General features: G+C 39.7%; 1 protein-coding gene across 1 annotated transcript in view; it reads left to right on the forward strand.

The window, feature by feature from the left end:
* The first annotated feature begins 6,816 nt into the window (after positions 1-6,816).
* Positions 6,817-14,761, forward strand: part of LOC124717021 (inositol-tetrakisphosphate 1-kinase-like) — a 94,592-nt gene continuing 86,647 nt past the window's right edge. The window contains exon 1 of the mRNA XM_047243675.1: positions 6,817-7,712. Within this exon, the coding sequence (XP_047099631.1) occupies positions 7,606-7,712 (107 nt within the window). The 5' untranslated portion in view covers positions 6,817-7,605. The remainder of the gene's footprint in view (positions 7,713-14,761) is intronic.

Here is a 14,761-nt window from a genome sequence, read left to right on the forward strand (position 1 = left end):
ACAGAGAAAAATGTGACTGTTTCGGATCTGTTCCACACAGATTCGCGTCCACCTTGATTGCAACACAGCGTCGAACCGCAACCGCGCCAAGGAAACGACATACTTTCCCGTCAGCTGTGTGAGAACAAAATCGTACATGATTGCGAAACACAGTATTTCACGTCGCTCTCGGAATTGTTAAATATTCGGTTTATTATAACCGCAGACGATCCTTATGTGAGAACTTTGTACTGAGTAGAAAGTCTATGCTCCCAGATTTGATTGAGTGACTGATTTCAGAAGGGGACATGTTCTACCTCTTGTCCTCCCTAGCGTCTGCTACGGAGGCCCATGCCTTGATTATTTCATCTAATTGAATAATGTGTCCAACACCTTCATAGTTCACCTATATGTAACTGAAACTCATTCAACCTGATACTTGAGCAGACCCATCACCTCAAACAGGTCCCATAATCGAAGTGTTCTCTGCGATAAAGCTGCAATAGTTTAGTATTGAAAGGTCTGATATTTCCCTTACTTACAGTTCCAATAAGCTTCAAATTGCATTTCGCAGAAAGTACTGAATAAGTCTAATTTTTAACTAACTGTCACACAGCTACAGCAAGTGCCAGAATAATATTCTGCATAGGCCTATATCTACATCTACATCTACGTGATTACTCTGTAATTCACTATAAAGTGCCTGGCAGAGGGTTCAGTGAACCACCTTCAAGTTGTCTCTCTACCGTTCAACTCTCGAACGGCACGCGGGAGAAACGAGCACTTAAATTTTTCTGTGCGAGCCCTGATTTCTCTTATTTTATCGTGATGATCATTTCTCCCTATGTAGGTGGGTGCCAACAGAATGTTTTCGCAATAGGAGGAGAGAACTGGTGATTGAAATTTCATCAGAAGATCCCGCCGCAACGAAAAACGCCTTTGTTTTAATGATTGCCACTCCAATTCATATCTGTGACACTATCTCCCCTATTTCGCGATAATACAAAACGAGCTGCCCTTCTTTGTACATTTTCGATGTCATCCGTCAGTCCCACCTGGTGCAGATCCCACACTGCACAACAGTACTCCAGAGTAGGGCGGACAAGCGTGGTGTAAGCAGTCTCTTTGGTAGACCTGTTGCGCCTTCTTAGTGTTCTGCCAATGAATCGCAGTATTTGGTTTACTCTACCCACAATATTATCTATGTGATAGTTTCAATTTAGGTTATTTGTAATTGTAATCCCTAAGTATTTATTTGAATTTACAGCCCTCAGATTTGTGTGACTTATCGCGTAATCGAAATTTAGCTGATTTCTTTTAGTACTCATGCGAATGACTTCACACTTTCCCTTATTCAGGGTCAATTGCCACATTTAGCACCATGCAGATATCTTATCTAAATCATTTTACAATTCGTTTTGATCATCTGATGACTTTACAAGACGGTAAATGACAGCATCATCTGCAAACAATCTATGACGGCTACTCAGATTGTCTCGTATGTCGCTAATATAGAACAGGAACAATAGAGTGCCTATAACACTTCCTTGGGGAACGCCGGATATATGAGGTGTTAAAATATGTTGAATGAATTTTTTTTTAAAAAAAAGTCTACAAATGGTAGAAACGTAGGTTTGCCTTTCCTTAATCTTTTTTCTAAGATAAGTCGTAGGGTCAGTATTGCCTCACGTGTTCCAATATTTCTACGGAAGCCAAACTGATCTTCCCGGAGGTCGGCTTCTACCAGTTTTCCCATTCGTCTGTAAAGAATTATCGTTAGTATTTTGCATCCGTGACTTATTAAACTGATAGTTCGGTAATTCTCACATCTGTCAACACCTGCTTTCTTTGGGATTGGAATTATAATATTATTCTTGAAGTCTGAGGGTATTTCGCCTGTCTAATACATCTTGCTCACCAGACAGTAGAGTTTTGTCAGGACTGGCTCTCCCAAGGCTGTCATTAGTTCTAATGGAATGTTGTCTACTCCCAGGGCCTAGTTCCGATTCAGGTCTTTCAGTGCTCTATCAAACTCTTCACGGAGTGTCATATCTCCCATTTCATCTTCATCTACATCTTCTTCCATTTCCATAATATTGTCCTCAAGAACATCGCACTTGTATAGACCCTCTATATACTCCTTCCACCTTTCTGCTTTCCCTTCTTTGCTTAGAACTGGGTTTCCATCTGAGCTCTTGATATTCATACAAGTGGTTCTCTTTTCTCCAAAGGTCTCTTTAATTCTCCTGTAGGCAGTATCTATCTTACCCCTAGTGAGATAAGCCTCTACAGCCTTACATTTGTCCTCTAGCCATCCCTGCTTAGCCATTTTGCACTTCCTGTCGATCTCATTTTTGAGACGTTTGTATTCCTTTTTGCCTGCTTCATTTACTGCATTTTTATATTTTCTCCTTTCATCAATTAAATTCAATATTTCTTCTGTTAGCCAAGGATTTCTACTAGCCCTCGTCTTTTTACCTACTTGATCCTCTGCAGCCTTCACTGCTTCATCCCTCAGAGCTACCCATTCTTCTTCTACCGTATTTCTTTCCCCCATTAGTGACAATTGTTCACTTATGCTCTCCCTGAAACTCTGTACAACCTCTGGTTTAGTCAGTTTATCCTGGTCCCATCTCCTTAAATTCCCACCTTCTGCAGTTTCTTCAGTTTTAATCTACAGTTCATAACCAATAGATTGTGGTCAGAGTCCACATCTGCCCCTGGAAATGTCTTACAATTTAAAACCTGGTTCCTAAATCTCTGTCTTACCATTATATAGTCTATCTGATACCTTCTAGTATCTCCAGGATTCTTCCATGTATACAACCTTCCTTTATGATTCTTGAACCAAGTGTTAGCTATGATTAAGTTATGCTCTGTGCAAAATTCTACCAGGCGGCTTCCTCTTCCATTTCTTCCCCCCAATACCTACTATGTTTCCTTCTCTTCCTTTTCCTACTATCAAATTCCAGTCACCCATGACTATTAAATTTTCGTCTCCCTTCCCTACCTGAATAATTTCTTTTATCTCATCATACATTTCATCAATTTCTTCATCATCTGCAGAGCTAGTTGGCATATAAACTTGTACTACTGTAGTAGGCGTGGGCTTCGTGTCTGTCTTGGCCACAATAATGCGTTCACTATGCTGTTTGTAGTAGCTTACCCGTACTCCTATCTTTTTATTCATTATTAAACCTACTCCTGCATTACCCCTATTTGATTTTGTATTTATAATCATATATTCACCTGACCAAAAGTCTTGTTCCTCCTGCCACCGAACTTCACTAATTCCCACTATATCTAACTTTAACCTATCCATTTCTCTTTTTAAATTTTCTAACCTACCTGCCCAATTAAGGGATCTGACATACCACGCTCCGATCCCTAGAACACCAGTTTTCATTCTCCTGATAACGACGTCCTCTTGAGTAGTCCCTGCCCGGAGATGCGAATGGGGGACTATTTTACCTCCGGACTTCTGACGCTACAACCATTTTATATATTTTTTTCCGATAGCCTGATACACAGGCAGAGTCAAGTTAAAACATATTCTGACTCGCCAGAGATGATAAAGTGAGGTTTTGTTTACCGTGTCTCGCTTTATGGATTTCGAGCAACGCATGAACTTTAAGTTTTGCTTTAAGTTGCGAAAATGTACCAAAAACGCATGACATGTTGAAATTGGTGTGTGACGATAGTACTGAAACTCTAAGATTGTTTATAAGTGGTATGAGCGATTTAAAAACGGAAATGAGTCGGTGGGAGACGAGCAACGTTCGGGACGTCCATTAACCCCAAATATAGGAGAAAACATGCAAAAAGTGGCAAAAATTGTTCGTTCAAACAGGCGACAAACTATTAAGAACTTATAGAAGAGCTTAGCATCTCGTATGTGTCCTGCACTTTCGGCCGCCATCAGGCCGGCCGCACTTTCAAATACGAGTGCCGTCTGTTACGCCGTCGCGTTTCATACAACCGCCACCGCGGTATGAGGTCGCTGCAACGGACGATTAGCTGCTGCCAATGAGATGCAAGCATCGCCTTTCTGGAGCCCCATCGGAGGGTGAACTTGTTCGAACATTCATGCAGTGACCCCATCGTGTGTGTTTGCCAGTTGAATAACAGTTGCTGCTGCAAACTTTCACAGTGGCCAGGGGTCGATATCTTTTGAATAGACTTTGTACTGAAGTGTGACATATTTATAAATCTTTTTGTATCTGTATATATTTCTAAATTAAAATCTATTAGCAACTGACGTTGTCAATACAGTAACAAAGCAGTGACCCCATCGTGTGTGTTTGCCAGTTGAATAACATTTGCAAACTTTTACGGTGGCCAGGGGTCGATATCTTTTGAATAGGCATTGTACTGAAGAGTGACAGATTTATAAATCCTTTTGCATCTGTATATATTTCTAAATTCAAATCTGTTAGCAACTGACGTTCCCAATACGACAACAAAGCTATGTATTATTCTCACTATTTGATATTAGTTGTAGAATAAATTAATATGTGAATTCTCTGTTCGTGAATGGCATGTGTTCCTAACTCCTGTACCCACTAAAAAGCACACAGCGTGCAAAGGAAAACACAATAGGTCCGTCCAAAGCATTTTAACCGGTAATTTGCAAGTGAGATGGATGAGTCCAAAATTTGTCCCCAGACTTTTGAGTGATGAATGGAAGGAAAATTTGTGTCAGTTTTCACAGAGATGAAGGATCGTCTTCATTCGGGTCCGGCCTTCTTTTTCAGGAAAATGGTTTAAGATTCGGAATTACGTAAGTTTTTAACAGTGTCGAATCTGGAACTTCAGCGTGCCTACTTACAAATCGCCATTCGTCTTACAAAATGTTAAATATCCTCCATATCCCAAACATTTCCTCCCCCACCCCCCCCCCCCCTGCCCACCCACTCCCCTGCAAACTATGCTATGGGCGGTTTTGTTCATGTCCAGAATTGCATCTGGATATGAAATTTGGGCCTAAGAGTGCTACCATGAAACGAAAATTCGGAGTTCTCTAAGGAAAACCAATGAACCTCCTCGTCTTGAAAACGAAAGTTATTCAGAATCGAATACTGAAGTCATATTCATTGTTTTTTTTTCGATATTGAGGGCATAGTGTGATCAGAGTTCGTTCCATGAGGAACAGCAGTAAATGCTGAAGTTTACTAGGGCGTAATGCAAGATCTGCGAAATGGAAAGAGATCAGAAAACTAGCCCAATGGCTTCCTTCTTCGTCACAACAAAGTGCTGTGCCACATCTCGCTTTTGATTCGCGAGTTTATGGATGGAAAAATTGTTCCTGCATGCCCATATACACCTTTCTCACCAGATTTAGCACCATGCGACTTCTGGCTCTTCCCTGGAATTAAAACAGGGTTTAAAGGAGAACGTTTTGACGCCATTCGTGACACTGAATGGCCACGACAAAGCAGCCGAACGTCCTTCGAAAGGAAACCTTCGAGAAATGCTTCCAGTCATGGATTCAAAGTTCAGATAAGTACATCGCTAGCCAATGACAGTACTTTGAAGGAAATTAAATCAAATTTCATGTAAGCTTATTACTTTGTTTCTAATGAAATTATTCGCCGTATTTTTTGATCGCACCTCGCACATTTATATTCTGCAAACGACTGTGAAGTGAATAGCAGAGGGCGATGTGTACAGGGTTACTGTATATTCCTGAAGTCCTCCTCTAATATTGGTTCTTGAAAATTTTTAGGAAGGCTTTCGCGGGATAGTTGGTTTCTGTTTCAGCATCTCCGTGACACTCTCCCAAAGGGGAAACAAACTTGTGATCATACTTGCTGCCCTCCTTTGTGGAATGTATACATTCAGTATTGCCTGATAGTCCAATTTCTCGACAATAATCTAGGATAGGTCACACAAGTGTTTCGTCTCCTTTGTGGACTGCTCGCATTTTCTCAGTATCGTACCAGTGAATCGAAGGCTGCCACTTACTTTACCTACGTGAGGCAATGTGAACATTCCATTTCATATCCCCAGAAGTTGTTATATCTAGGTATGTGAGTTGACTGTTTTCAGTTGTGAGTCAGTGATATTGTAGTCACAGACTAATACGTTTTCTGTTTTTCTGAAGTGCATAACTTTATATTTTGGACATTTAAAGCAAACTACCAATTTTTGCAACTGTTTGATGTCTCGCCGGCCGGAGTGACCGAGCGGTTCTAAGCGCTACAATCTGGAACCGCGCGACCCCTACGGTCGCAGGTTCGAATCCTACCTCGGGCATGGATGTGTGTGATGTCCTTAGGTTAGTTAGGTTTAAGTAGTTCTAAGTTCTAGGGGGGTGATGACCTCTGAAGTTAAGTCGCATAGTGCCCAGAGCCATTTGAACCATTTTTTTATGTCTCAGTGAATATTTGGACAGCTTTTTTGATAGAAAATGGCATCATCTACGAAATGTACGAGACTCCAATTAATATTTTCCGCCAGGTCATTAATACACAATATGAAGAGCAAGGGTTTCATCCATCCTTCCTCTAGCATGCCTGAAGTTATATTTACATACCGGTACGTCGATGACTCTGCATCCAAGATAACATGCTGCATCCTTCCATACTCATAAATTGTATGCGCTCGAACACTGAGAGCATATTTTCTTGTTTACAGTTATCTGTTATTGAAGGTTTCTCATTTCTGTGCTGCGTTCTCCGGCTATGAGTCAGGAGCCCAACCCAAACCTGTTTGCAAGTGCATGCAGAAACCTTCCACGAACCGGCACGGCGCACCTTGCCCCCCTCTCTTGGTATCTTTGCACAGATCCCCACTCCAGACGGTACAGGTCACATTCCACTAGTCAAGGCAGGAGGGGGCGTTGCACGCGCGGATAACAAACTGGAGTAAATTGGCTGTTGGCCGCTTCTCGCTATGTGCTGCGCGACACTTACGTCATTGGCACTGCAGTAAAGTTTATTTTAAAAGTACCATCGAATAATGAGTGCTGCCACGTGAAGTTAATCAAAAAAGTAATACAAGTCAGTGGCGGAAAAGTAAATGACACTCGTCGGTATTTCGTAATTTTGTTTTTCGCTCACGTTGAGAGTACTTTCATAATCGTTTGTCTCAGATAACATCTGTGCTAGATTACTTGCCAATCTGTGATCAGAGGGTATGTTTTTCAAACCTCATCTTGCTTCGTTGTGGTATTTGTTTTTGTAACCGGTGTTGTTTGTTTGGGTTGGCGGGTGAGTGAAAGTAAGGTTAAGGACGCAAGCTGGCAAAACTTCAGCAAGGTCACTCACGCTTTCTTGATCACGCCAGCAGTAATTGATGAATCATAAATTAGTGGCGTTAACAGCGGCTGTACTAGCGGGAGGTCAAATGTATACAGAACAGCCGTTTCCTGACGTGTTGCTGAATTCTTATCTTTCAGCTATAGGCGATAAATCGTACGACGTCACATTGTCGGAGGACGAAAAATAGACACTAATTATTGGATACTGATAAGAGATCTGTAGTAGCGAAACCTGTTTAAGTGTGTTTGCGTACCATCTTTTCAAAGAGATCTGCTGTTCAGAAGTTTTGTTGGGAATATGTGCCTTCCAGCAGAGTGAGAGTTCCAGTTCCACCGCACACGCAGAGAGAGAGAGAGAGAGAGAGATGTCCAAAATGACAGAACAGAAAGGTAGGCCACATATCATCGGATATTGGATGTCGGAGAAGAAGAGGCAGAAACTGAACTGGACAGAATTTGGGACTACGTGCAAGTAAGCGAAGATCATTTAATACTTTTCAATAGATTACTGATAACTCATTCATTATGAGAGCCACAAGATATACGTAACCAGTAAGTCATTGATAAACTGTTGAGTTGTATCCATTTAAATATTTCATAGTTCGTTGTTGCATGAAAAGCTAGCTAATATTAAAAGTAAGAGAAGTATCGGTTTAAATTCATCTGAGCTAATTATTCAGTTAGCATTCTGTGACTCACAATCAACTTTTTCCCTGAAGTATTCATTTGGTGAAGGACACGTATTGATGCATGAAACCATTTCTTTGGTTGTCAGTGCATTCAGTCCTCCGAGACGGCAGAAACTTGAGCTTTCTGCTCAGTATATTAGGTTGCCGTTGTATAATCATAAACGTATATTGCTTTTTCCGATTTTATACGTTTCCAGTGAACGTGAATATGTTTCTGTACTTATAGTTCCAACATGTAGCGTTCTTCTCTCTGTATTTATGTTCTTTCTCATACAAATTGTTACCTCCAAATGTCCACCTTCTTTACTGGGTATTGCTACCAATTATGAGAACATCCTTCTGAAATATTTTACTCCTAAAGCAAAGTAGTAGTTAGGCCTACTTGTATTTTGTAAGTTGTGTTTTGTAACAATGGGAATAATTTAGGTAGACACACTAGTCTTTGACAGTAGCCCATAGTGAGGAGATTTATGTATTTCCTAAGAGGTTCACAGTCCATTGCTTAAAAATATACCCTTTTATAATCTAGGCTCCCCTTAGATCATTGTGGATACTCTGAGTAACTTTTCACCAAAGAATTTGAAGTTAAGTCAGTACCTGGACTAGTGCCAATTCTTGACACACAAGATTTTCATATGTACCCAGTCATTGACAGTTAGCTGACTGCAAATTTAAAGGCTTCTAAATCATTCCATGGCAGTTCAGATATAGGGAACTTAGTACATAAAATAGTATATAAATATATATCTTGTTAATGAAGTTTAAGGTGGTTAGGAAAGTTTGATAAATAATTGTGAACAGGAAAAGAAAACATGTCTAAACAATAACAGAAATCAAAAACATAGTTAATAAAACTGTGGTCAAAATTTTTCACAACTGAGGCTTGGGAACCTGTTTTTTAGCCTTACTCCTGTGACCAAGAGAAATGTACTGATAACTTCCCAGCGGAAGAGTCGATACAGAGAGATTTATTGGCTGTAAAATATGTCTTGTGTTAGGGAACACTGAAATAAGCACTATGGTATACTGCTGTGAGAGCAGAACTCAGACATGTGTAATGTCAAGTAAGGTACACGACCGTTGATGAAGAATGTGATAGACCTCAGATTTATTGTTTCAGTTCTTGGAGCCAAGAACTCTCATTTGGGGAGGGGAAAAATGTCATAGAAGGAGTAAAATTACTAACAGCATTTGATTTTACAAATACAGAGAGATTTTCTTTGTCATCATGCCCTACACTGTATGCATAGGCCTGCAAAGTTATTCCCCACACATGTGATTACTTTGCCTGTTGAGATTGCAAAGATCGACAGAAATTAATTTCCAATAGAGGATCGTATAATGTAGTTAGTTTTGGTCACAGGTATGTTTTGAACTCAATTTTAAAAATGTAAAAGTAACACCATGGTACCAGTCATTGATCATTGATTTTTTGGGGGGGGGGGGGGGGGTGTGAGGAGTGTTGCCAAAGACTGGAACATCACAGAAAATTATGGACCAGTCTTATATACTTCTCCTTAAAAGTAACAGCTGGGACTGATCACCGTACAATATCATGGATCAGTCTGATGTAATACTATTGCTAATTTTTAACTTGCAGATATTTCTCATTATGCATTAGGGATGTGCTCTAGCGTAAATTTTGTCATTTTGAAAAAAGTAAAAGCTGGTCTCAGGCCATGGATCTGAAGTCCTAGAATACATACAATTTCCTTATGCATACTGAAGAGATAGGTTTTACTTTCTGTAATCATAACAAAAGACAAGGGTTAGTGACTGGAGCACTGGCAAAAACTTCTGCTTCTACCTCATCTGTTTGTTAATGGTGAGCTACTGTGATTACAAACAAGTATTAGTTAGTTAATCTATAGATTTTTTTAAGAACTCTTTGACCATAATGTAATCATTGGAATTATTAAGAAGAGTGCTGCTGCATGGCACTATGTCTTCAATCTAAACTTGATCAATCCACCGGACTTCCAGGAGTCCCATTTCATAGGCTCGCATAACAGGGCGTATTAGCCTGCACCTGAAATCTTGTCTAGGCCTACACACTTTTATTCATTACAGAGCTCTGCCACTTTTTTTTTTAGAAATGATCACCTGTGATGGTACTAAACTGCAGATTTAGCATTGCCTAGAGCGACGTAAAAGGGAGTGGATTAGCAAGCGTGGCATAACTTGTGTTTGATTATCAGTCTGTTCATGGTGAGTCATACCATTTCCTTGGCACAGCAGAAGTTTCGACACTGTTTTACAGTTGTGGCACATGTGAACCCTTACGGGACAGTGCTGAAATAGACACCCCAAATCTTTTATCTGTTGAAGTTTTCTTTTATTATATATTTCTACCCCATGTCAGACAAATGGTATCATTATGTTTTTACTTGTTACCAAGTCATCAGATGATTTGAGTGCATAACATAGTAAAGTGTAGACTGAAGAGACCCAGAGGAGCACTCGCAGTTTAAATTTGTCTATGTTTTGATATGTTTCAGTTCTAAATGCCCCTCTGAGCCTTTCTATTGACAAATTTCTATGTCAGCTATTTAGATCATCTGATGACAGGAGTTGGTAATAAGTTAGAACTGACAATGATACCACTTGTGTGAATTGAGACAGAAATACATAATTTAAAAAAAAAAAAAAAAAAAAAAAAAAAAAATAGAATATTTCCCTAATGTGAGTATGCCTAGTCTGTATATGATTTCTGTGTTGGCATAATCTGTATCACTTCAGGCAGGGGGTTACCTTCATAGCCTTGGATGTTACTGAATTAAGCAAATGTTAAAATTCAGGAGTAACTAAGAAACACATGTTTTTCTGTTTTCTTCAAAAAAATTCCTGCTCCGAGATACAGGCCTCCAAAGATGAAACTGCGAACACCATTTTGAAGATGCGAATTTCGGAAAAAGTTTTTAAATGCTGTAGGCCTATCTCTGTAACAGTTCTAGATATTTTGTTATACTTTTTTTTATTTGAAAGATAATTGCTTAATGATACAATGGTATCCTCCATTTGGACATAACTGTCAAAGTTCTTTTACTTTCGCCTTTTGAATCTTTTTTTTTTTTTAATTTACAGATTTTTTTTTTATCCAAAAATGGCAATCCAGGAAAGTTTGATTTTTTTCTGTTGATTAGTACCGTGTAGTACAAGAAGTACAAGGCTATCATTGGAGTAATGTCCAGGTTTCAATTTTTACAGGAGTGACAGATTTTCAAAATAAGACCACAAGTGTTGCAGTTGTAACTGATGACACAGGACATGACAGCACATGCTTTGCTAGCAATGCGCAAAATTCTTCAGCTGCAAACAGGGGCAGAGAAGATCATCATTATTTCTGATGGTGCTCCCAGTCATTTTAAAAATCATTACCAGCTGTTTGAATTGAGTAAATCGCTTGTGCCAACTGACTTGGTATACAGTGCTATTGGTCGTGGAAAGGGGTCTTGTCATGGTGTAGAAGGCCTGCTGAAGCACCATGCTACTAAACATAATCTTTCCAGACCAAATACAGCGGAAATTCAGAATGCTGAGGATTTTACGAGAGTCGTGAAATCTTACACATCCACAGCCCTCATTCTTTTGTCCAAAAAGGAAATCGAAGAATTCCGTGAGCAGAAAAAAGAAGAAGAATGGTCCGAACAAACAACTCCTGTGAAACGAATACAGAAAACACATTTTTGTACTCAAAGTGATGGACGAACTCATATTGCACACACTTTAAAGAGCAAGAAAGAAGAAATTTTGTTTGTTCATCCAACACCGCAGAAACAGCAGGATAATATTCAGATTCACAACCGGAGAAGGGGGATGTTTGTGGCTTGTGTGTATGAATGTGACTGGTGGATTGCAGAGAATATGGACAGCAGTTATGAGTTAAACGAAATTGTAGTGAACTTTATGCTACCACATGGACCAACTGCTAGATATAGGTTTCCAGCTGAAGGACAGCAACACCACCATCAGTGCTCACTCCCTGTTCACAATGTTTTGAAGATTGTAAGTCCTCCAGTTCCTATTGGTTCAACAGGAAGGCATCACTCTGTATCAAAGGAAGATACTGAAGCAGTGGAACACATTTTTAGTTCATTGACTGGCTAATTTTAGTACAAAACAGAGCCCACAGAAGTTGTATAAATTGAAACCTTTAAGTCTTTGGACCTTTCACATACACTTTGGAACCATTTAAAATGCTTGAAAAATTAATCTCTTACTCATCTCTCAAAACTAAAATTATGTTAAATAAAGACCAGCTTTCGATTTTTATGAGCCCGTAATGTGATAATGTGGTAATAAAACGGGTCATATGTATGGCAAAAATTTCAATTGTATATAAAACCTGTTCAACCTAAAAGTGGAAGCTCTCCTTTTCAGGGAATGTAGAACTTTATGGTACTAATTAACAGAAAAAAATTAAAATTTATTGGTTTGGCATTTTTGAAAAAAAAAATTCCATAAATTTTAAAAAGTTCAGACTGCTATAGTAAAAGAACTTTGACAGATAAGTCCAAATGGAGGATTTCTTTGTAGTCATAAAGCAATTATATTCCAAATAAAAAAACAACAAAATATCTAGAACTGTTCCAGAGATACAGCTTTTTAAAATTTTTCCAAAATTCACATTTTTAAAATGGTATGCGCAGTGTCATCTTTGGAGGGCTCTATCTCAGAGCAAAAATTTTTTTGGAGAAAACAAAAAATATATGTTCCTTCATTTTAACATATGCTAAATTCAATAACACCCGAGACTAGGAAGGTAAATTTTTTTCTTAGCCTGCCTGAATTATATGAACTATGCCCGCTTTCTTCCTCATACAGCCCTTACTGCTCTCCAGAAAGGGGCAGTTCGAACACCGTGCATAAAGTAAACGTTGCTGCAGTGTATCTCCCCAGTATATCTCAGTTTCTGTTCTCAAAAGCACGTCCACTTTCCCTGCAGCGCAATTTACTCTCAACAGTACATTATCACACGTCTGTAGGCAAAAAGTGAACTGTCAGAGCTTGCTGAGACTGCATGTTCATCAAATTATTTCAGTTTATAGGCTGTGTCATTAGAAAAGACTAAAATACTATACCACAAATGTTTTGGCTGTATTTGCATTGGTCCTCTTCAAGGCAACTAAACTGCTAGATTTTGGACATGTTCTTCCTGCTCTGGAATACTGGTTTCATTCCTCTGTGATCCACTAGGACATAGTGTGTATAGGAAACCAATGCATACCAACAGATATCTGCAGGCAGTCACACCACCATCCAGTACAAAAGATTACTGGGTCACATATGCAAACAGTCTGAGCTCACGTGATTAATGGTAGTGGTAGCCTCCAGTGTGAGCCAAACTAGCTCCAGTCAACATTCTGCATAAATGGATATAGGATTAAGAACCTACAGTGAGCAATGGGGTACTGTGATGTACAACAGAGGAACAGCTCAGTATTGCTCTCTTACCTAGGGTGAGAGGTGTCAGTGACCTTGTAGGCTAGGTACTGTGCCACAGAGGAATTAAACCAGTACTCTAGAATGACTCTAAGATCTGTTGAGGTACACAAAGGATTCCATAGATGCTCTCCACATTGCAGGCATCTATGAACCTCGATGTGAATGCATCAAAGTTGACACTGGTGGAACTGGGAGATTGATTAGCACTTGCTTGTCACAACATGTGCACTACTTGCAACTGCTGCAACACAACAACTGGCAACAGTTTGACACCACATGGACTGCGACTGACCCATCCATTTTCAGTGACATTATGTGCTAGCTCAGTAGCTTTGAATGAAGCAGTGGAAAATAAGAGAGACTATCAAAATGATGTCCTACCATAACGAAGAGGGAGAACGGCTGCAAGTCGCCAACAACCCGACTGCCGGCTATCTCAGTTTGACCCGGTTCTTGTGTTCACCAGCCAGCAACATTATAAAGAAGTGGGCATGAGAGAAATCCTGCGCAGTGTCAATACCTCGCTGCAGGAAAAGGCTGCTCCCGAGTCAGAGCTGCCGATTCATTGTTGCCAGCCAGCCTTCTGCCAGAGTAACACAGCCACCCATACATATGCATATTTGCTCGAACTGTCCAGCGGAATACCAGAATGTCACGTTAGCAATTACATCACCACCTAGCAGTGGCAGTCAGTTATCAGGCTATAGCACACTGTAAATATTGCACTAAAAGTATGCCATTTCTCTTTGAATGCGAGTCCGGAATTGCACTAAAAATTACGCCATTTCTCTTTGAATGCAAGTCCAATTCTTCTTTTCTTTCTTTACACGTGGCTAAGGCCTTATCGACCATACACCTGCTCTACGAGCCTCTTCCAATTATTTCTATCCAGGGAAATTGTTGTCCAATCAGAGTTGATGCCCATCCTAGCTGCATCTTCCCGGATATTCTCCATCCACCTAATTCGAGGTCTTCCTCTTCTTCTCTTTCCTTCTAATTTCTTAGTGGATGCTATTTTGGGTAGTCTGTTCTCCGGCATCCTTGCTACATGACCAGCCCAGCCCAGTTCAGTCTTCTCTTCTTTAACATTTCCACAATGGTACTATGTTTGTACAGCTCCCGTAGTTCTTCATTTTTCCTTATCCTCCACTCCATGACATTTTCATCGAAGATTGGTCCAAATATTTTTCTTAGTATTTTTCTTTCAAATATCAACAGTTTTTCTTCACCTTTTTTCCTGAATGTAATAGCTTCACATCCATATAATGCTACTGGTGCAATAGTTGACTGATAAAAACGGATTTTGAATTCAGTACTAAGTGATCTCATCCTTCAAATTTTGATACAGCTGTAAAAAGTTCTATTAGCTGCTGCTAGACGGGCGTCT

Source organism: Schistocerca piceifrons, chromosome 9, assembly GCF_021461385.2.
Source record: "Schistocerca piceifrons isolate TAMUIC-IGC-003096 chromosome 9, iqSchPice1.1, whole genome shotgun sequence".
NCBI lineage: Eukaryota > Metazoa > Arthropoda > Insecta > Orthoptera > Acrididae > Schistocerca > Schistocerca piceifrons.